General features: G+C 44.4%; 1 protein-coding gene across 1 annotated transcript in view; it reads right to left on the bottom strand.

Annotated features, from left to right (window-relative positions):
• Positions 1-1,764: 1,764 nt before the first annotated feature.
• The window catches only part of si:ch211-102l7.3 (inactive serine protease PAMR1), a 53,093-nt gene continuing 34,362 nt past the window's right edge, over positions 1,765-20,495 (bottom strand). Inside the window, exons 9-10 of the mRNA XM_034162693.1 lie at positions 3,096-3,394; positions 1,765-2,954 (exon numbers count right to left, since the gene is read on the bottom strand). Coding sequence (XP_034018584.1) covers positions 2,424-2,954; positions 3,096-3,394 — 830 coding nt within the window. The 3' untranslated portion in view covers positions 1,765-2,423. The remainder of the gene's footprint in view (positions 2,955-3,095; positions 3,395-20,495) is intronic.

Here is a 20,495-nt window from a genome sequence, read left to right as displayed (position 1 = left end):
TCAAGGTTTAAGTGCAGCAATCTCTGATCAAGACAGATACACCACAGCTGTGAGTCCTGATGACCTGCACGTGAAAACAAGCCTCAGGTGTTCAGGGTGAGGTCCTAATGCTCAGCCACTCAGTCCTGAATGCGTACCACCTGGTGGGAGAAACAGAAAACAAAAACAAAGCCAGCCAAACACCCCAGCCCACAACAGAACCACCATTGCCTGTATGTACGCTCACCACACAAGATGCCATTACTGAAGAAAAAGGATGTTGAAGCTCATTTAAAGTTTACTGCACAACATATATACAAGCCTGTGAAATCCTGGGAGAATATAGTCTACCATGTTTGGATGTCAAGTGGTAATGAACATCAGCCCCAAAACACCATACTAACAGTGACATTTGGAGGTGGGAACATCATGGTGTGGGGCTGTTTTTCAGCATCCAGCATGGACAAACTTCATATAACTGAAGGAAGGATGAATGGAAGAAAAAGTACTGAGATATTCTTGATAAAAATCTGCTGCCAGCTATCACGATGATGAAGATGAAATGAGGGTGGACATTTCAGCAAGACAATGATCCCAAATACACAGCCAAGGAAACTCTCAAATGATTGCAGAGAATGAATTCATGAACTCATTGGTGCTTTTTATTTCCTATTCAAGTTTAAGTTTTTTCTCACATCTTTTTTTAATTATGAATTGATCAATTAGTAAACAGATCATGACAAAGATTACAATTTATATGGCAGGTTTTTAACCATTAAACATTCACCAGATTATATTTTTTTCCAAAAATAGTGTTAACAGGAATGTAACAATACATCATGATATGTACTGAATTGTGGAGTTAGTGTATCTGGTTAGTGTTACTGGTTGTAGTCCTACCAGGACGCTGGGGTCTGTGTCTGTGTTAACCTTCCATATTTCCCTGTTGTGAGACTAACAAAGCTTTGTTTTGCTATAAAATAAGGACATTGTGGCGTTAAATACCTAAATTCACTATGATACCACATTTCAAACTGTAGAGTTAAACAGGAAAATTTCAACATAATTATGATGTAATTTGTGTAGGATGTTCAAACAAGAACTGCTGCAAAGTATTAAAATAATGCATCAGGTACTAAAAATGCAGATTTGGATGCCAACAGACTAAATATACGTGACTCAGACTAAAAGTCTTGACCACTGTTAGGTTTTAGTCATACTGACAAAAAACTCAAAACACAACAAATTTGTGGATCACAGGAAGTTGTCTTAAAGCTACAGAGTGTAGAATTTAGTGTTGTCTAGTGGTGAGGTTGTAGATTGCATTTTGCCATCACATCAACATTTTGTCCCTTCAGTTTTTCACTTCTGATCATCAAGTTCACAAAAAATGACAGTCATGATCATTTAACAGGGTAGTAGCAAATATAACAAGTATTCAAAGCAACCGGGCAGCAAGGTGGTTAGCACTGTTGCCTCATAGTGAGAAGGTCATGGGTTCAATTCCCACCTGTGGCCTTTCTGAATGGAGTTTGCGTGTTGTCCCCGTGTTTGTGTGGATTCCCTCTGGGTGCTCCGGTTTCCTCCCACATCCAAAGAAACGCAGGTTAGGTGGATTGGAAACTTTAAATTGTCTGTAGGTGCGCAGGTGTGAGTGTGTTTGTTTGTCTGTTTGTGGCTCTGCGACAGACGGGCATCCTGTCCAGGGTGTACCCTGCCTCGCGCTCTATGACTGCTGGGATAGGCTCCAGTGCTCGCGACCCTTAACTGGAGTAAGTGGTTGAAGATGAGTGTGACAAAGCAACCAGGAAGGGCATCTGCCGTAAAACTTGTGCCAATTCAACATGCAGATCCACCTTGGATTTGCTGTGGTGACCCCGAGTGCAGAACAAGGGAGCAGGGAGCATGTTTACTTCTCCCCTAAAGTTGGACATTTTAACATGGGGTTCTGTGGGAATCTGGTCACTTTGGGAGCCAGCTTCAAGAAACTGCAAATTTTCTTCGCTTGAGTGGGCCTTATTTTTGATGGTTGGTGGTTGGGGCTTGGTAATTATACACAAATAAACATGATTATGCTTACTATGACCCATTTCTGCTAATTAACAGCTTTAAACCCTACACACTGTAGCTTTACATCACCATTTACGTACAAACCAGTCTGTTCTTGAATGAGGCCCAATGCTTTAAGAAGACATGTGAACGTAGAAACTGGTTTCTACAGTCTTGACATCATTTGCCATCCACATTAAATCAAACAAAATGCCAAAAGCTTTGACAAGTGCTGCCATCTTGATAATATGATGTGAGAAAAAGCAGAAATACATATTAGAACAATACGACACATTGATGTAAGTGGTGCACCAGTCCAGCTGTTTGCACCTCGGTGAGTATCAACAGGATTAGTGGGTATGGAATCATCGAATGCTCGCATCAGACAAAACACTTTACTTCATGTTTTCCTCTATCCATCCTTGAACGTTGGCTATCCGTGTCTGAACTTTGAACATGCTCTCCTGGAGGCAGCTGCTTTCCTCATAGAAGAAAGTCTCCAACGCCAGCAGCTGCCAGACGATGCTGGAGGCTCCCCGAACATCCTCATCCTCCAACGGAACACCACGAGTGGATGAAAGGACAGCTGGTGCACTTGTGATACCCGGAATAACTTTGAGACAAGGGAAATGAGGACTGGAAGGTTTGACGCACAGCATGTGGTCAATGATCTCTCCTCTGTGGACTCCAGCAAATTCTCCTTTACACTTTCCAACATCAGCCAGCTCAACGCGCTCAGAGTGGCTCCATGGAGCATGGCGCTCAAACACTGAGGCCCATCTCATGGTATAGGCCTCGTGCGCAGTCTCCTCTCCACCGTGCATTCTGGGTAGACACACTGGCAGCACGCGCTCGCTGATCTTGACTTTGTCGTGCAGCTTGAGCACGGCCACACTGCTGTCCGGATGCAAAGAAATTTGTGAAACCTGCAGACACAAAAACAGACACTAGTGAATGTTCATAGTAATGTAAACATTAATATAAAAATAAATAAATAAAAATGTTCAGAGATGCATCATATTTTCACTGAAAAGTGTCAGTTTTGTCATTTGCAGTATCAGTAGTACCGTGAAGTAGCGAAGGTTTCTTGTTGGGGACTTGAAGCTGATGGCGACCTTGATTTGTGCAGGGTTCAGGACTCGCTGCCTGTTTCTGTCCAGCACACAGTGACCTGTAGCCAAGACGCTGTGTTGGGTCAGCAGGGCCCCGCTGCAGACCAGGCTCCAGGATGCTGTCTCTCCTGATGCCCCCTGATGGCTGGGAAAGGTCAATGGGGTCATTGCCTGGGTGATGTAAATGGCCACGTGCCACGGCCACTGAATGTCTGTGAGATTTCTTGCACTGAAAGTGTCAAATTTGCCGCACACTGCCACAGTGAAAGAAGAAAGTGCACATTAAAAAATAAACAATCCTTTTCTTTATAAAGAGAAAATCTGAAACTCCAAGAGCCCTATCATAACAATCTAAATACACAGCCTAATGTGCATGACAAGTGTACAAGTATGTCCAGGGTGACACAAAAAAGCAGAACCCATAAAACTTGTAATAAATCCTACAACCTTCACTCTGCATACAATCATTCCCCAAAGTTTCAGTTATCTTGGTCGCTTTGCATATAAGTCATGTTCTTTCAAAATCATGCTCCAAATGGTATGATTTCTTGGTGAAATAGGCCTGCAGGCAAAATATATTTTCTTTGGTTGACCAAGAAATGTTGGGGACTATTGTTCCAATCGTTTTCCTCAACAAGTCTGGGCTCTGGTTGGGCCACTCAAGGATAATCAGAGTTGTCCTGAAGCCACTCCTTTGATATCTTGGTTGTGGGCTTAGGGTCATTGTCCTACTAAAAGATGAACTGTCACCTCAGTCTGAGGTCAAGAGTGCTCTGGAGCAGTTTTTCATCTAGGATGTCTCTGTACATTGCTGCATTCATCTTTCCCTCAACCCTGACTAGTCTCCCAGTTCCTGCCACTGAAAAACATCCTCACAGCATGATGCTGACACCACCATGCTTCACTGTAGGGATGGTGCCTGGTTTCCTCCAAACATGATGCCTGACATTCACACCAATGAGTTCAACCTTTGTCTCAACACACCAGAGAGTTTTGTTTCTCATGGTCTGAGAGTCCTTCAGGTGCCCTTTGGCAAACTCCAGACGGGCTGCCATGTGCCTTTTACTAAGGAGTGGGTTCCGTCTGGCCACTCTACCATACAGGTCTGATTGGTGGATTGCTGCAGAGATGGTTGTCTTTCTGGAAGGTTCTCCTCTCTCCACAGAGGAATGCTGGGGCTCTGTTACGCCCTTCTACCCTAATCGCTCAGTTTAGACGGACAGCCAGCTCTCGGAAGAGTCCTGGTGGATCTGAACTTCTTCCATTTACACATGATGGAGGCCACTGTGCTCATTGGGACCTACAAAGCAGCAGAAATGTTTCTGTAGAAATTTATCAGGAATTTCAGTTCAGTAGCTGCTCCTTTGCACAGCCTTACCTACACTCACCAGTCATTTATCTGATCACATGAGTGTGAGGAAGCCTTTCAGGAGCTAAAGAAGCGATTTACATCTGCCCCAGTGTAGTTCGTGGTTGATTTGGACGCCTCGGATATAGGAGTGGGGGCTGTCCTGTCCCAAGTAGGTGCTGTGAACAATAAAATGCATCCATGTGCATTCCTCTCAAAGAAATTATCACCTACCAAATTCTTTGACTTCCGCATCTACTGGGTACTCTCCATTTCAAGTTGTCCATAGCTACCACCCCTCTCTTATCCCCTCCACAGACTTGAATTCACCTGTCCCATGAGGACCTGGGAACAGGCTTGTCGGACCCTACTTAAGTCCTCCTCAGCGTACAAATCAGCAGCTGACCATGACCATACCCTGGCCCCATCATATGCTCGTGGTCAAAGAGTGTGGCTCTCAATGTGGGACCTGCCTCTCTGTGGGTCTGTCCGCAAGCTGGCTCCTAAGTTCTGGGGACCGGCGGCGATTTGTCTTCAGCTACCAAGGACTCTTCAAGTGCATCTGTCCTTCCATATCAGCTAGGTTAAGCCAGCCAGGTCAAGTCCTCTTTGTCATTCAGGCAGGCCCCGATGATCCACCCAGTTTGTGGATGGTGGTCCTGTGTTCTTGGTTCGTCGCCTTCTTTCTTCAGGAGCCAGCTGTGGGGGAGGGGTGATGTCATAATTGGGGTTTGTAAGGAATGTCTTTTGGTTTTATTTATTTTGTTTCTGCCAATTTTCATTCACTGTTATGTGTGCTTGGGGTTTTGGTGGAGGGACTTTTCTTGTCTGCTGTCTTCTGCTTGGTGATGGGCGTTTCCCTTTGTTTCTCTCATCTGCTTGCCACACCCCTTTCCAGATCTTTCCACACACACCTGTCCTGCATTTCCTGTGAATCACTCTCTCTATTTAAGCCACACCTTTCACCTTACCTAGTTGCGAGATTGTTCAGCCTTGAGCCACTTGAGCACCTTTCTTCTGAGCATATTGTCCTTGTTAAGCCTGCCCGTGTTTTTTGACCTGCCTGCCTGTGTTTTGACCTCGTCTCTGCCTAATGCTTCGGATCCTGTTGTTCATCTTGGCCTGCCTACCTGTTTACCAGACTCTGCCTGAACTTTTATTAAACCCTATTTTGTCATCATCTGAATCCTGCATTTGTGTCCAGCCATGCTGTACCAGTAATGCCCCTTTCACTTTGGCGTATTCGTAGAGCTGCTCATTGCAGCATTGTGTTTCATTTAAATACGCCCGAAATGCGTGCATACTCAGCCTTTTTCAGTGTTCTTTTCATACTTGCAGCTGCGTGTGTTCGCGTTTTAATGGGCCTCATGTATCATCGTTGCGTACGGCGATATTTGAGCATATATGGGGTGTACGCCAAAACGGCTGCGCTACCTGGCATTTATCAATGTGGTCGTTGGCGTACGCTGCGCTGAAAATATACACCAGGTCGAGAGGTGGCGTAAATTATACACCAAAATGAACCAGCGCTGGAATCCACATAAAAATGAAGATGGTCAACATGATAAACAGTGCATTATACAAACAATGCATATGTTACATAAATAACACTTTCTTGATTATACTACATAATAATCAATACAAATCCCGCTTTTGCGGGATTGTTATGGAGCACAATCCGTGGCTGCAGCGCTGACTGCAAAGACAGCGCTGCTTGCCCTTTTCTCCAGACTTCGAGCCTGGAGCCAGAGCAGCGCTGAGCTTAACTTTATGTGGTGTGATCGTTTTAGACAATGAAATTGATAATAACAACTGTAGTTTTGTCATTCCCTTAATTCGCCCGTGCTGCAACCAGGTTTTGTCGTCTCCATTCGGTTGTCACAATAAAATAAATACAGAAATACATTTGAAAAAATAAAGAAATCTGACAGATTAGGCGTGTCTTATTAATTGAGCGAGCAAATATCCACATGTCAAGAATTATTGACATGTGAAAAGAGAATACAGTGGTCCCTCGCTATAACGCCGTTCACCTGTCGTGGCCTCGGAGTCACGCGGAGTATTTAGTCCAATTTTGCATGCCTTTTTTTTTTTTACAGTGTTCTGTGTTCTGCGTATCTGTTTATAAGAATCTTGTCGCACAGAAGAAAAAAGAGCGGCAACAACTACTCATAACTGTGTTTGTCACATGGAAACAAACACCTGCTGCAGCGAGATGTGAGTGGGCAAAGGCGCGGCGTCAGGACGCAGAGGAGCGATCTGTGACATACTGGTCAGTCACTATTAATAATTTCTTATGTGGTCGACCTCGTTCGTTGATCGTTAAAATTAATTCGTTAGTTCTAAATGCCATCATAATTATTTATAGGAAAACTTTCTATTTTTATTTCTCAAACAAATATTTGGGCCTGAAACAGTTTGATATTATTTTCCTACTAAGGTTTGAACTTTGAGAGTGTTTACACACGAGAGAAAAGTCAGAAAATGTTCATGCCTGATTGAGAAAGTGTATAAACTGTGTAGTGAGGGGTTTTACAGCTTTGAAACGTCTACAATAATTGTAAAAAATAACGCTGACTACATCGCGGTTTCGCGTATTTCGGGCTATTTTTTAGAACATAACTCCAGCGATTAATGAGGGACCACTGTAACACTTTATTGATTATATACTACAAAACAATTGATACGACAGCCGCTTTTGACGCTCTATTGGCACGCGTCGTGATTGGTGAAGTTCTTTTTCATTGCCGTCTTCCTGGCTTCCATGTCGTAAAATGAGGGTGTGTCTGAAGTGGAGTCTGAATATTTATGGGCGTGTTTATTATAATTATGATTGTTTCCACCCGCCGCATTTATCAAGATCACGTCAGGCGTACGCCAGAAATGGGCAGGTGCGCACTGCTTGATACATGTCACGGCGACTTTGGTGTATTTCAAGTTTACGCCGTAAATTTACGCCACAAGTGCGCAACATTGACACATGAGGCCCAATGTGTGCACACAGTCGTGTGTACCATGCCGCTATTAAACCAGTTCAATGCTATTTTCTGCCTCTGTGGAAGTGCGCTCTGTTCTCTACTGCAGGTGCGGCTCAAAAACATTCATTTAACATTATTATTATTATTATTTTATTATTAGATTTTTTTGTCTTGGTGGATCACTTTCTTTGTGTACAGATGCTGCTGAGTCTGGCTGTGGTGAAGGCTGCCCTGAACAAAACACTGTGACTCGTTAAACTTTTAAAACTCTGGTTGCTCTGATCAGGTCCACTGATTTGATCAGACCTGATCGATCAGGTCATCTGATGATCACACCGACATGCAGTGAGTGCGCTTTTATTTTAAAGAGTCACAGCTCTTTTCAGCTTTGATCAGCCTGATCGATCAGGTTGTCTGATGATCGCACCGACATGCAGTGAGTGACCGTTTATTTTAAAGAGTCACAGCTCTTTTCAGCTTTGATCAGACTGATCGATCAGGGTGTTTGATGATCGCACCGACATGCAGCGAGTGCGCGTTTATTTTAAAGAGTCACAGCTCTTTTCAGCTTTGATCAGACTGATCGATCAGGGTGTTTGATGATCGCACCGACATGCAGCGAGTGCGCTTTTATTTTAAAGAGTCACAGCTCTTTTCAGCTTTGATCAGACTGATCGATCAGGGCGTTTGATGAGTGCGCCGACATGCAGCGAGTGCGCTTTTATTTTAAAGTCACAGGTTCAGACACACAGAGAGAGACAGAGTGAGAGTGAGGGAGAGCGTGCGCCAGAGAGAGAGTGAGCGACCGACCTGCTGTTTCTGTTGTGTTTCTGGATTTCTGAGTTGAGGTTCGATTCCCTGTTCTGAACACACAGGTGCTGTGGGCTGTGTGATCATGTTGTCATGTTCTCCAGCTTGTGTACAGGAGCGTAGTGTTGCACAGACTTGTATGCAGTAACGCTGTGCTGCGCAGACCTGCTTAAAACTGTGTCCAGCATGTTTACAGTAATTTCTTCCATCCTACACGCATAGCCCTCAACATACTGCTGCACAGGGAGCAAAAACTCGACGTAGAGCTGCTAAAAGTGGGTGTAGAGCTGTTCAACTCAGCGTAGACGATACGCTGCAATGAGCAGCTCCACGAATACGGCAATGTGAAAGGGGCACAGGCCTGACATTATCATCTGTTATTGCCTTTAAAGGAGAACTAAGTAACTTTGTTCAGTTTTGTGGTGTTTTTTGTTGGTTGCATTCTTCTATGCGGACCTTCTCCTACAGCTCAGGAGTCACAAAACTGTCGTAACTGCCGGCCCTCCCCTACTCTCCGTGTGCATTTGCCTTTACACAATTCATGGAACTATGTCAAGAAAGCATCAACCCACAGAAATACATAGAGAACAGTTCAGCCTAGGCAGATCTTTCTCTCTTTTTCTGCCTCTCTGTCACTTTCTCTCTGCTCCCCCACCCCCTCTTTGTTAGGATGCACACAAACAGTGAGGATATATGACATCATGCTTTCATAGACCACGGTAAACTCAGCTCCAAAGCTTCCCCAAGCAACAGGAACACAGGTCTACAAGTATTTTTCACACTTCTTTATCTTTCATCTCTGTTTTTCCAAGAAAATCCAACTGACGTTGACCCCTCCATAGTCTTCTCTTCCTCCGACAGCTCTTTATTTATTTATTTATTTTGCTTTCTTTGGACTCTGTCATGATTATGAACATGCAAGAAATAAAGCCTTTGTTGATGTATTCTTATAGCCACTAGCTCCCCTGTGCCTCAACAGGGTAGCGTGTACGTGTTGTTGTAGTGCTGTAAAGCGGTTCGTGTTTCTCCCAAGACTCAAGAATACCATTCATATGACACAGCATCAGCATCTCTGAACTGACAAGGCTGGTTTTCTGCTACAAACCCCCTGGTGAGTGAGAGAGCCCCCATTCTCTCCAAAACAAGTCATTTTATCCATTACAATTACTCCCAAACTGTAAAATTAAGGTAAAAACTTACTTAGTTCAAGCAAGCACTTGACTATATACTATTTTCTAAAGCTACAAAAGTTCCCTGAGATGAAGCAGTTAGGTGCATCATTCCTACAACACCTCCACCTTCATATCTCAACAGACACAGGTGGATCCCACACTTGAACACATGATTTGATGCTCACCACCTGCTAACATGGTAAAATTATGGCCTAAGTTATGGCCTAAAGTCCATAATATAGAGACCAACAGGAGCTCCAGTGGAAGATCCGTGCAGCCAAGGTGTATGGAGGAAAGATGGAGGAGCAGCTGTCCAGGAACAACATCAGAGACATGTGGAGATGCCTCAAGACCGCCTCCGGATTTGGGCAGAGTACCAGCAGGACTGCAGATGGAGATTCTCGGTTCGCAGAGGAGCTAAACAGCTACTTTAACCATTTTAACCCCTCCCTCCGCCCCTCACTGCAACTCCAACAGAGGTGAGAGGCCAGCTCCTGCCGCTGAAGCAGAGGAAAGCAGCAGGACCTGATGGGATCTCTCCGAGGCTGCTGAGGACCTGTGCAGATGAGCTCTGTGAGGTCCACAGCCACATCTTCAACATGAGCCTCAGCCTGGGGGTGGTCCCCACCCTGTGGAAGACCTCCTGTGTGGTCCTGGTTCCCAAAACACCGCACGCCAAGGAACCAGCCCACTACAGACCAGTTGCCCTGACCTCCTACCTCATGAAGACCATGGAATGGCTCATCCTGTCTCACCTCTGCACCATGGTGAGCGACATCCTGGACCCACTGCAGTTCGCCTACAGGCCCAACATCATCAGCAGCGAGTGCTCACCCACCTGGAGACCGGCGGGAACGCTGTGAGAGTCATGTTCTTTGATTTCTCCAGTGCTTTCAACACCATCAGACTGGCGCTGCTGCGGGGGAAGCTGGAGGATGCAGGTGTGGATGGACATCTCGCCGTCTGAACCATCGACTACCTCATTGACCACCCGCAGTACGTGCGGCTGCGTGGCTGTCAGTCTGAGGTGGTAAGGTGCAGCACCGGGGCCTCCCAGGGCACCATCCTCTCAACTTTCCTCTTAACCCTCTACACCTCGGACTTCACCTACAACACAGCTGCCACCTCCAGAAGGTCTCTGATGACTCCGCCATTGTGGGTCGTGTGTCTGAGGGGAACGAGCTGGAGTACCAGTTGGTCATCACAGACTTCGTGGACTGGTGTGAGCACAACCACTTGTGTCTCAACACCAGTAAGATGAAGGAGATGGTGATCGACTTCAGGAGGAAACCACCACCTCACCCACTGGTGAACATCCAGGGGGAGGACATAAAGACTGTGGACAGTTTCAAATACCTGGGTGTTCACCTCAACAACAAACTGGACTGGACTCACAACACCGACACCCTGTACAAAAAAGGCCAGAGTCGCCTCCACCTCCTGAGGAGACTGAGATCCTTTGGAGTGAGCAGGCCTCTGCTTAAGACCTTCTACGACTCTGTTGTAGTCTCAGCTCTCTATGCCGTTGTCTGTTGGGCCCCAGGCAGCACAGAGCGGGAGAGAAAGAGACTGAATAAGCTGGTCAGGAAGTCCAGCTCTGTCCTGGGATGTCCTCTGGAGTCTCTGGAGGAGGTGGCTGAGAAGAGGGTGTTAGCCAAGTTCAAATCCATCATGGACAACTCCTCTCACCCTCTGCACCGGACTGTAGTGGAGCTGAACAGCTCGTTCAGTGACAGGCTGAGGCTGAGGTCGTTCCTCCCTGCTGCTGTCAGACTGTACAATAACACTGTGAAATAACCACATGCAATAATTGTTAAAGATTTTGTATATATGTTATCACTGTTAAACGTTTGTACATTTGTCTTCTTTCTCATGAGAACGGTGTTGTGCTGTTTTGCACTTCACCCTGAGAACGTACGTGTTATTCAACCTTGTTTTAGCTTTGTCTTCTTTCTCATGAGAACGGAGATGTGCTGTTTTGCACCTGTCTTAATGCAATCCTGAGAATTCAATTTTGTTTTAGCACTCTGGGGTCAATCTGAGCTGGGAATGAAGGACTGGATGTACTTATTGTTATAACATAACTTTGTTTTCGCAGCCTCTAACGACTGGGAGCAAGAGAACGTTTTGACTATTGTGATGTGGTGTTTAGTGTGAAGGAGTGTGGAAGACAGGACACTTCAGGCAGATGCAGAACAGCTGATACCTGCAACAGACGAACGAGATGTGCTGACCTGAAGTGTTCTTCCTTACAGCTGCACTTGACGTATGCGTTTATGTTATGGGAAGAAACTTGTCTTGCGTCATCACCCCCACCCTTAGGACAAGTTTCTTGTTTATGTGATGAGGGCGTCTCTTAATAAAAAGAGCGGAAAAGCAGGCCAGACTTTAGTGTAGCCTTGGTGTACAGCCTGGCCGCACTCCGCGCGTAATATTTGATTTTCTGTCTCACTGGTGTTTCTTGACTCTGTTTGTCTTGTTAAAGGTTTTACAAATGTTTGGAGGAGAAAATACCCAACATTGACTGGGGGCTACGTCCGGGATCTCAACAACACCGGAGGTGTCCGGCGGAGGTCGTCAAGTCCAGACGTAAATCCTTGGCCAAGGTCTGATCGATCGATTGATCGTGTCTGCAATTGTCGACCACCGTTGGCATCGTCTGGTTGACGAGATTTTCCCGAAGAAGACAGACAGGAAGTCGAGTCAGTGAGTAAAATTTCTTTGTAAACAGTACTGAGTGAGTGGTGATCAGATCACATAAAACAGTTAAATTCCGCAAGCGATGATACAGAATCGCCTGTTAATGCAAAGCAGTTAAACTCTGTAAGGAGGGTGCGGACTCCTCTGTTTTAATACGCGTACCGGTAGGGGATAAAAGTGATCACATAAAACAGTTAAACTCCGTAAGCGATGATACAGAATCGTCTGTTAATGAAACACAGTTAAACTCTGTAAGGAGGGCGGACTCCTCTACGGTTGCGAGGGACGCAAGTAGTTAAATTCCGGAAGGAGGATACGGACTCCTCTGTTTTAATACGTAAAGGAAATCCCGGGTAGAAATACGTGCACTGTAAAAAAGTAGTTAAATTTGGCAGGGACGGCGGAGTCCCCTAAGGCAGGACATTAGTTAAATTTCACGGGAGGGCGAGCTCCCCTGACATAAGAATACGCGTACGATTATTAGGAGTGTTTCTATGTGTAAATAGTGTTTTGCGCAAGTGTAAATAACTGTGTGAAAGTGTAATACTTTGGACAACGTTAGTGACAACCGTGCGTGTGGAAGCAGAGGCAAGTGATTCCGCTTCCTACGGGGAGGTGAAAGGAATCAACCACACGACGGCAAATTAATTGTCACGTCCAAAGAAAGTGTGAAAACTTCAGATTTAGAACACCCTAGGTGTGCCCCCGTCTGAAGTCCAAATTATAACAAGGGATAATAAAAATGGGGGGTAAGACGTCTAAAAATAAGGAAAATTTATCAACTGACGACTGGAAAGTTATGGAGGCAAAAAATCCAAAAGCAACAAAGAAATTGGAGACCTGGATAAATAAACATGACTTTGACGGACGACTGAACCTGATCAGTATACAGAAGCTAAAGAAGGAGTTAGAACGGGAACATAAAGGTGATGAGAAAAAGATGCAGAAAGTAGGGGCAGATTTAGTGGCATTTTGGGAGGAAGAAGCAGAGAACAGACAGAAAGGAGCAGAGAAGCGACGATTAGAGAAAGCAAGGAAAAAGAAAGCTGTAGGTAAGGCAGAAGAAGATGTGATAATTCAGCACAGAGAGCCAGAACAGCCTCAACAATCACCGCCGGCTGGATCGTCGGTGACAAAGAGACCTTTATCTCCTCTACCAGAGGATGACGATGTACCGCCACCACAGTATGATTTGGCGGTAAAACCTAAGGTAAAAAGAGAAAAACCAGAAAAACCACAAACACGCAGTCAAGCGAAAGTGCCTACAGCCCCTCCCATGGTGGAACATAGTGATCAGGGAGGTGCCTATCCTATGATAGAAGTACCAAATCCTCGTGCAGGAACAGCAGGACAGCTACCAACCATGCTCGTTTATCGGACATGGAATGCTGATGATATCAAAGCAGCAGTCGACATGATACCATCGCCACATGTCGATATTGAGGGATTTATGCAGGATATAGAAAACATTAGAACATCTTACCACCTTAATGGACCTGAAGTCCAACAGGTGTGGATGAAAGCATGTGGCCCTAAATGGAGTCAGGTACGCGGAGACTGGAATCCTGCAGATCAACAAGGCGTGCCACTGACACATGATGATCTAGTCTTGAAAACAAGAGTGGAAGCTATGATTACACGTGCAAAAGGAGTGTTAGGACCAAAGATAAATTATACTGAAATTACCAGGACAACTCAGAAAGAAGGAGAGCCATGGACAGAGTTTAGGTGCAGATTTGAGAATGTGTTTAGGGTCCATAGTGGCATATTGCCAGAAACACCTGTGTATGAACAACAATTGAAAAACGCTCTGATCCAACATTCCAATAAGGATATAAAAGCTTGGATACAGAAACATTGGATTGGATTGCCTACAGGCACATTGGAAGACACACATACACACTGCTGTCATGCAGAAGAAGTCTTAAAGCAGAAAAAGACAAGAAACAGCGACAAAGGAGTGTATGTAGCACATGGAGATGACGAAATATATTACCAGCAGGGTAACTTAAGACAGCAGAAGCAGTGCAAACGCCCCAAAAAGCCATGGCAAAATAGACAAGGTGGACAGCCACAACGTCAAGGACCATGGCAACCACAACAGCAGCCCAGACAGGGAGGGCCACCACGTGGTCCCCTGATTTGTTGGAACTGTGGAAGAGAGGGACATATGTATAGAAATTGTCCGAATCCACCTACTGAGGGAGCAGCAGGAGGAATTCCACAACGGAATAATCCTCCTCAGCCACAGTATCCACAATGACTAGAATCCATAATCCATGATTCCACATCATATAGGCAGTCTGATTGCGATATGGATCTGTGTGCCTTGCTGGGAAATCCGGTACCAAAACCAGAAGTGACTTTGTTGGTAAATGGACGACCAGTGACATTCCTTTGTGATACAGGAGCATGTAGAACCACATGTAATGACAACATACCTGTCCATCAATTAAGCAACGAACTCTTTAGGGTTCGCTCTGCAAATGGACAAACATCAGACGTCCCTATCACCAAACCCATAACGTTGACAGATCCATTTGGCCTGACGTGTACTATGTCAGTGTTAAGCATGCCACAATGTCCAGTTAACCTCCTAGGACGAGACGGATTGACTGCATTGGGCTTGTCCATAATTGTGGAACAAGGGAAATTAGTTGTTGAACGCACAGGAGGCGTTAACATGGTAAGAGAAGAAAGCGCTGACCCCACATTCCACTATTACTATACATTTGACATCTCAGAAGAAGATGCTGCAGGATGGGGTAAAGATGTCGTCTTGCAAGCGACAGCCCTACTAAAAAATCCTGAACAACAGATGTCACCACCTGACCTGCATGTCACAATGTGGCATAAAGATCCTCCAGGTCCGGATGGTGACTATGAAACTAAATTGAAAAATGTTTCACCTGTGAAACTGACAATGACCGATTTGATTCATGATGGCAACTCAATAGCCGTCATAACAGTAACAGGCGCCACTGAAGATGTATCAAAATTGAAATTCACAGGTATGCCATTACATATGTCACTTTGTAAGCCATATTTGACAGAATGGCAAGAATTGGGACTGACAGTCATAACAGCTTTGTCAGCCTCTGATTGGAGTAGAGTTGGCCCACGAACGGAGTTCAGTCCATCAACCAAGTTGTATAAAGTGCTAGTTAATGTCTCATTGGTGCTGACAGCTGGAACACACATTGATGCGTCCACTTCACAATCCTGAGTGTTTCAGTTGAGTCCTGAAGAGGATGCTCTTCTCTCTTCAGTACCGTCAGGATTGTGGACAACAGGTCCTTCAGACGTAGGACTGATTAAAAATGCACAACCTGTAGTTATAAGGCCAAAAACAGAATACAGACCATGTGTAAGACAGTATCCATTGAAACCTGATGCAATTGAAGGAATCAGGCCAGTAATAGAGGATTTATTAACAGCAGGAGTAATAGTGCCATGTCCAGATTCACCATGTAACACACCCATATTTCCTGTGAAAAAGGCTCCGCCCTCAGTGGGGTGGAGAATGATTCAAGATCTGCAGGCAGTAAATGCTGCTGTGATTAAAAGAGCACCATGTGTCCCAGATCCACACACCTTGTTAAATTCGCTGAGACCAAATTCTAATAGTTTCTCAGTAATTGACATAAGTAATGCATTTTTCTCTGTGCCAGTACACCCAGATAGTCAATTCTGGTTTGCTTTTACCTTTAAAGGACAACGATATACATTCACCAGATTACCGCAGGGTTACGCAGAGAGTCCAACTATTTATTCTCAAGTCATGTCAGCATGTTTAGCCAATTTCGTTCCACCGGCAGATAGCCAACTATTAGTGTATGTTGATGACATTTTGATTGCCTCTGACACACGAGAAAACTGCATAACTGACACAGTAGCATTATTATGTTTCTTATTTGACAATGGCCACAGAGTGAGTAGAAACAAAGTTCAGTTGTGTAGGGATAAAGTAAAATATTTAGGACATGAGTTATCAGCCACAGGGCGCACGATCCTGTCTGACAGGAAGGAAGCAATTTTGCACGCTCCAAAACCACAAACCAAAAAGCAGATGATGTCATTTCTTGGATTGACAAATTACTGCAGGGCATGGATTCCTTGCTATGCAGAGTTGACTAGTCCACTTTCTGATTTGATGTACAAAGATGATATTTCAATGTCAACCGTGTTGGAATGGAACAAAGATGCTGAGGAAGCCTTTGTAAAAGTAAAACAAACATTAGTGTCATCCACAGTTTTGGCACTACCAGATTATAGTAAACCATTTACTCAAACAGTTGATTGTAAGAATAAGTTCATGACTAGTGTTTTGGTTCAAGTGTATGGCTCAAAATTGAGGCCAGTTGCCTACTACTCATCTAAATTGGATGCAGTAGCAAGTGCTTTACCACCATGCGTACAGGCTGTTGTTGCGGCCTCTATGGCTGTTCAAAGTAGCAGTAATGTTGTTCTATTCCATCAGTTGACATTGAAAGTTCCACATGCAGTCTCTGCACTTTTGTTGCAGACAAACATGAGCCTTTTGTCCCCAGCAAGACATCTTTCGTGCATGTCCTTGCTATTATCACAGCCACACCTTACGATAGAGCGCTGTACAACATTGAATCCCTCCACATTGATACCTTTACCTGAGGATGGTGAGCCGCACAATTGTCTTGATGTAGCAACAGTTTGTACAAAAGCACGCCCAGACCTCCGGGCAAGCTGTGAAGTTGCCTCAACAAATTGCTATATGCAAATGTGCGGCTCACACTAAAGGCTCTGACAGTGTTTCAAAAGGAAATGATTTTGCTGACAGAGTAGCAAAAGGGGCAGCAGCAGCTTCTTCTATTTTTGTTATACAGGAAACAACTCCAGATTTGTATATAGGTCGTACACTGCTTGCTGATATGCAACAGCAGGCAACAGACAGAGAAAAACAAATGTGGATAGCTAAAGGCGCTACGTATGCAAATGACTTGTACGTATGACCACAAAAGAAACCCATATTGCCAAAAAATATGTTTAAATGGGCAGCTATTATGAGCCATGGCGTGACGCATGTCTCATCAGGGGGTATGATATCGCAATTGCAATCTATTTTTTGTCTTTATGGGTTCGATGCATATGCAAAACAGCATTGTAGAGCATGCATGATATGTGCAAAACACAACTCACAAGGCAATTTGAGACCCCAAAGAGGTAAATTTCCAACACCACAATATCCCTTTCAAGTGATTCATATGGATTATATACAGCTGAGTAAACATGAAGGGAAGGAATTTTGTTTAGTCATAATTGATGCCTTCTCAAAATGGGTAGAATTGTTCCCTACAAAACATGCAGATTCACTTACAGTGGCTAAAGCATTATGCAAAGACATCATCCCACGATTTGGAATACCAGAAACAGTCTATTCAGATAACGGAGCGCATTTTGTTAATGCAATAGTGCAATACGTAGGAGAAGCACTACAGGTTAATCTCAAAAATCATTGTGCTTATCATCCACAAAGCGCCGGATTAGTGGAAAGGATGAATGGAACAGTAAAAAACAGACTTAGAAAGACAATGGAGGAAACAGGCAGACCATGGACACATTGTGTAGATTTGGTAAAAATGTATATAAACATAACTAGTACCATGGGGTTGACACCGTATGAAACATTGTTTGGCAGAAAATATCGATTGCCATATTATGGACAAATTTGGGATGTACCTGAGGAAGCCAATTTGGCGGATTACATGAGAAAAATGTTAGAAGGACAACGAGGGAGAGTTCCAAACACTGATGATCCCATTTCTCCACAGGAGGACCCTAAAGTGGTACCTGGAGACTGGGTGTTGATAAGAAGCATCAAGAGAAAACACTGGCATTCACCTAAATGGGAAGGGCCCTATCAAGTACTACTCACAACACCCACAGCTTTGAAAATTGGGGAAAGAAGTACATGGATTCATTTAACTCACTGTAAGAAAGTCATTTCTGCAGACACAGACAAACAGTAAGAACAGTAGGACAAGACTAGTAATAGTGTGTGAGCTTGGTGTTAAGATCCAGGTTAGACACGAAAGCTAGCAGAAGACATTAAGAAGCCACTGTTCTGAACATAGGTGTGCTGTAGTGTGCAGAAATGGCGAAAGAAAAAGATAAAAAGAAAGGGGATTTCTGGACCCCACGGACAGTCCTTGTTATGCTACTTTTCTTTTTTGAATTGGTATTATTATTAAAAGCCATGAGCACGGGACATGATAATAAGGATCACATCCACAGATTGCAGAGACCAAAAAGAAGTAACAAAGACCCCAGTCCGATAATCAATGCCACAGTACATAGCTGTGATGGGAATAATGCATACCGATTTGGTGTACAGGCCTGCATTCCTAGAAATACTTCTGTGATCATCTCTGTACCATATAGTGCTCTTATCCATGGAATGCCGGATGGTGACAGAGGGACTAATTACGGAAATAGTTTCTCATGGTATATGACCAACGATCAACAAGATAGGAGATGGGAAACGTTGGTAGCCGATGAATGGAGTAGATGGACACCAAGATGGGCACAAACCGAGTGGGCTAAGTACCAGAGTCAAAGTCTCAAAATGTATCAAACAGATGATAAGCTGTCTATAGTGGTGAATACCACAGAAAAAGGAACCATATTCCCACCTGATATAGAGGGAGACTGTTGGTTGTTCCTCCTTTGGGTATACAAACAAGGAAAAGATCCGTATTTCCATTTCTTCCTCTGTGAAACAGATAGAGTACAGCAACCAATATTGACCGACTTAAGTACGTCAAAGGGGGTGTCCATACAAGCAAAGGGGGTGCCCATACAAGCAAAGGGGGTGTCTGTACAAGGCACAAAAGACATGAAGGCAGATGACTGGTTCCTAGTAACTACAGGAATTAGTGGACAAAATAACAATTGGCTTTTAATGGCAGAACAAGCAGGACTAGCAGCAAAGAAGGACTGTGTTGTGTGTATGGGACCCAGACCTTTATTACAGGTAATACCGGCAGCATTACCCAAAGACTGTCTACTGACTGCTATGACACAGACATACATTGCGGCAAACAACAAATGTTCTAAGTGGGACAAGATCTATCCAGTGACCAAATTGACTAAGATTAAACCTTTATTCTCAAGCAAAGTTGGGCATGCTAACCATACATGTGTACACTTGACAGGGACAAGTAAGACTTTGGGTAGCTTAAACCACACCGCCTGGTGTAAGAATGTGGTCCATAGTACTCCCACATTCAAACCTGTCGGGAGGAGTGACGTATGGTGGTGGTGTGGGGATAACAGAATCTTTGACAGACTGCCACGAAATGTGTCAGGTTATTGTGCATTAATATCATTATTGTTACCAGTTGAAGCCATACCCATGACCCCTGAAGACGTTACGACATATGCAGCCTCTCTTATTCCTGAAGATTGGCAGAAAGACGTAGCCAGACATAGAGTGAAAAGAGATTGGAAAGGAGTGGGAAATCCAACATATATTGACGCAATAGGAGTCCCCAGGGGAGTGCCTGACGAGTATAAACTGGTTAATCAAATAGCAGCTGGATTCGAATCTTCCATCTGTTGGTGGTGCTCCATTAATAAAAACGTGGACAGAATAAACTACATCCACTACAATGTACAGAAATTAGGAAATTGGACTGAGGAAGGATTTAAGGCTGTCCATTCACAGTTAGAAGCCACGTCCCTTATGGCCTTCCAGAATCGCATTGCTCTGGATATGTTGTTGGCAGAGAAAGGAGGTGTTTGTGCCATGTTCGGAGAACAATGCTGCACATTCATTCCCAACAACACAGCTGCAGACGGCAGTCTCACTCAAGCCATTGACGGGCTGAGAACGTTGAACAGGAAGATGAAAGAGCACAGTGGAGTAAACACCGAAGGCTGGGATTGGTGGCTGGAAGGGATGGGAAAATGGAGGTCTTTGATTTCTTCACTATTAGTGTCTATAGCAGTATTTGCTGCAATTCTAACATTGTGTGGATGTTGTTGTATTCCATGTCTCCGAGGCCTTGTAAATAGAATGATAACCACAGCAATAAGTCCAGGACCAGGAGGGGGTCCAGCATCATATCCACTTCTGGGGACAGATGACGACAAGGAGGACGATGGCTCTCCTGACCTGTACCCAGACCAATGGAAGTATGATGACCCAGACACCGATGATGGTGACAATGATGACATCACCTCTGGGGTGTAAGCCTATAGAGAAAACATACCATGATGAACCTCTTAGTGAAAATCTCAAAAAGAAGTGCTAAGCTGAGTGATGCCTACTGTATGTTTAACAGGCGATAAACAGGAGGGGAATGTTAAA

Source organism: Thalassophryne amazonica, chromosome 2 (assembly GCF_902500255.1).
Source record: "Thalassophryne amazonica chromosome 2, fThaAma1.1, whole genome shotgun sequence".
NCBI lineage: Eukaryota > Metazoa > Chordata > Actinopteri > Batrachoidiformes > Batrachoididae > Thalassophryne > Thalassophryne amazonica.
This window is presented reverse-complemented; position numbering and strand designations above follow the sequence as displayed.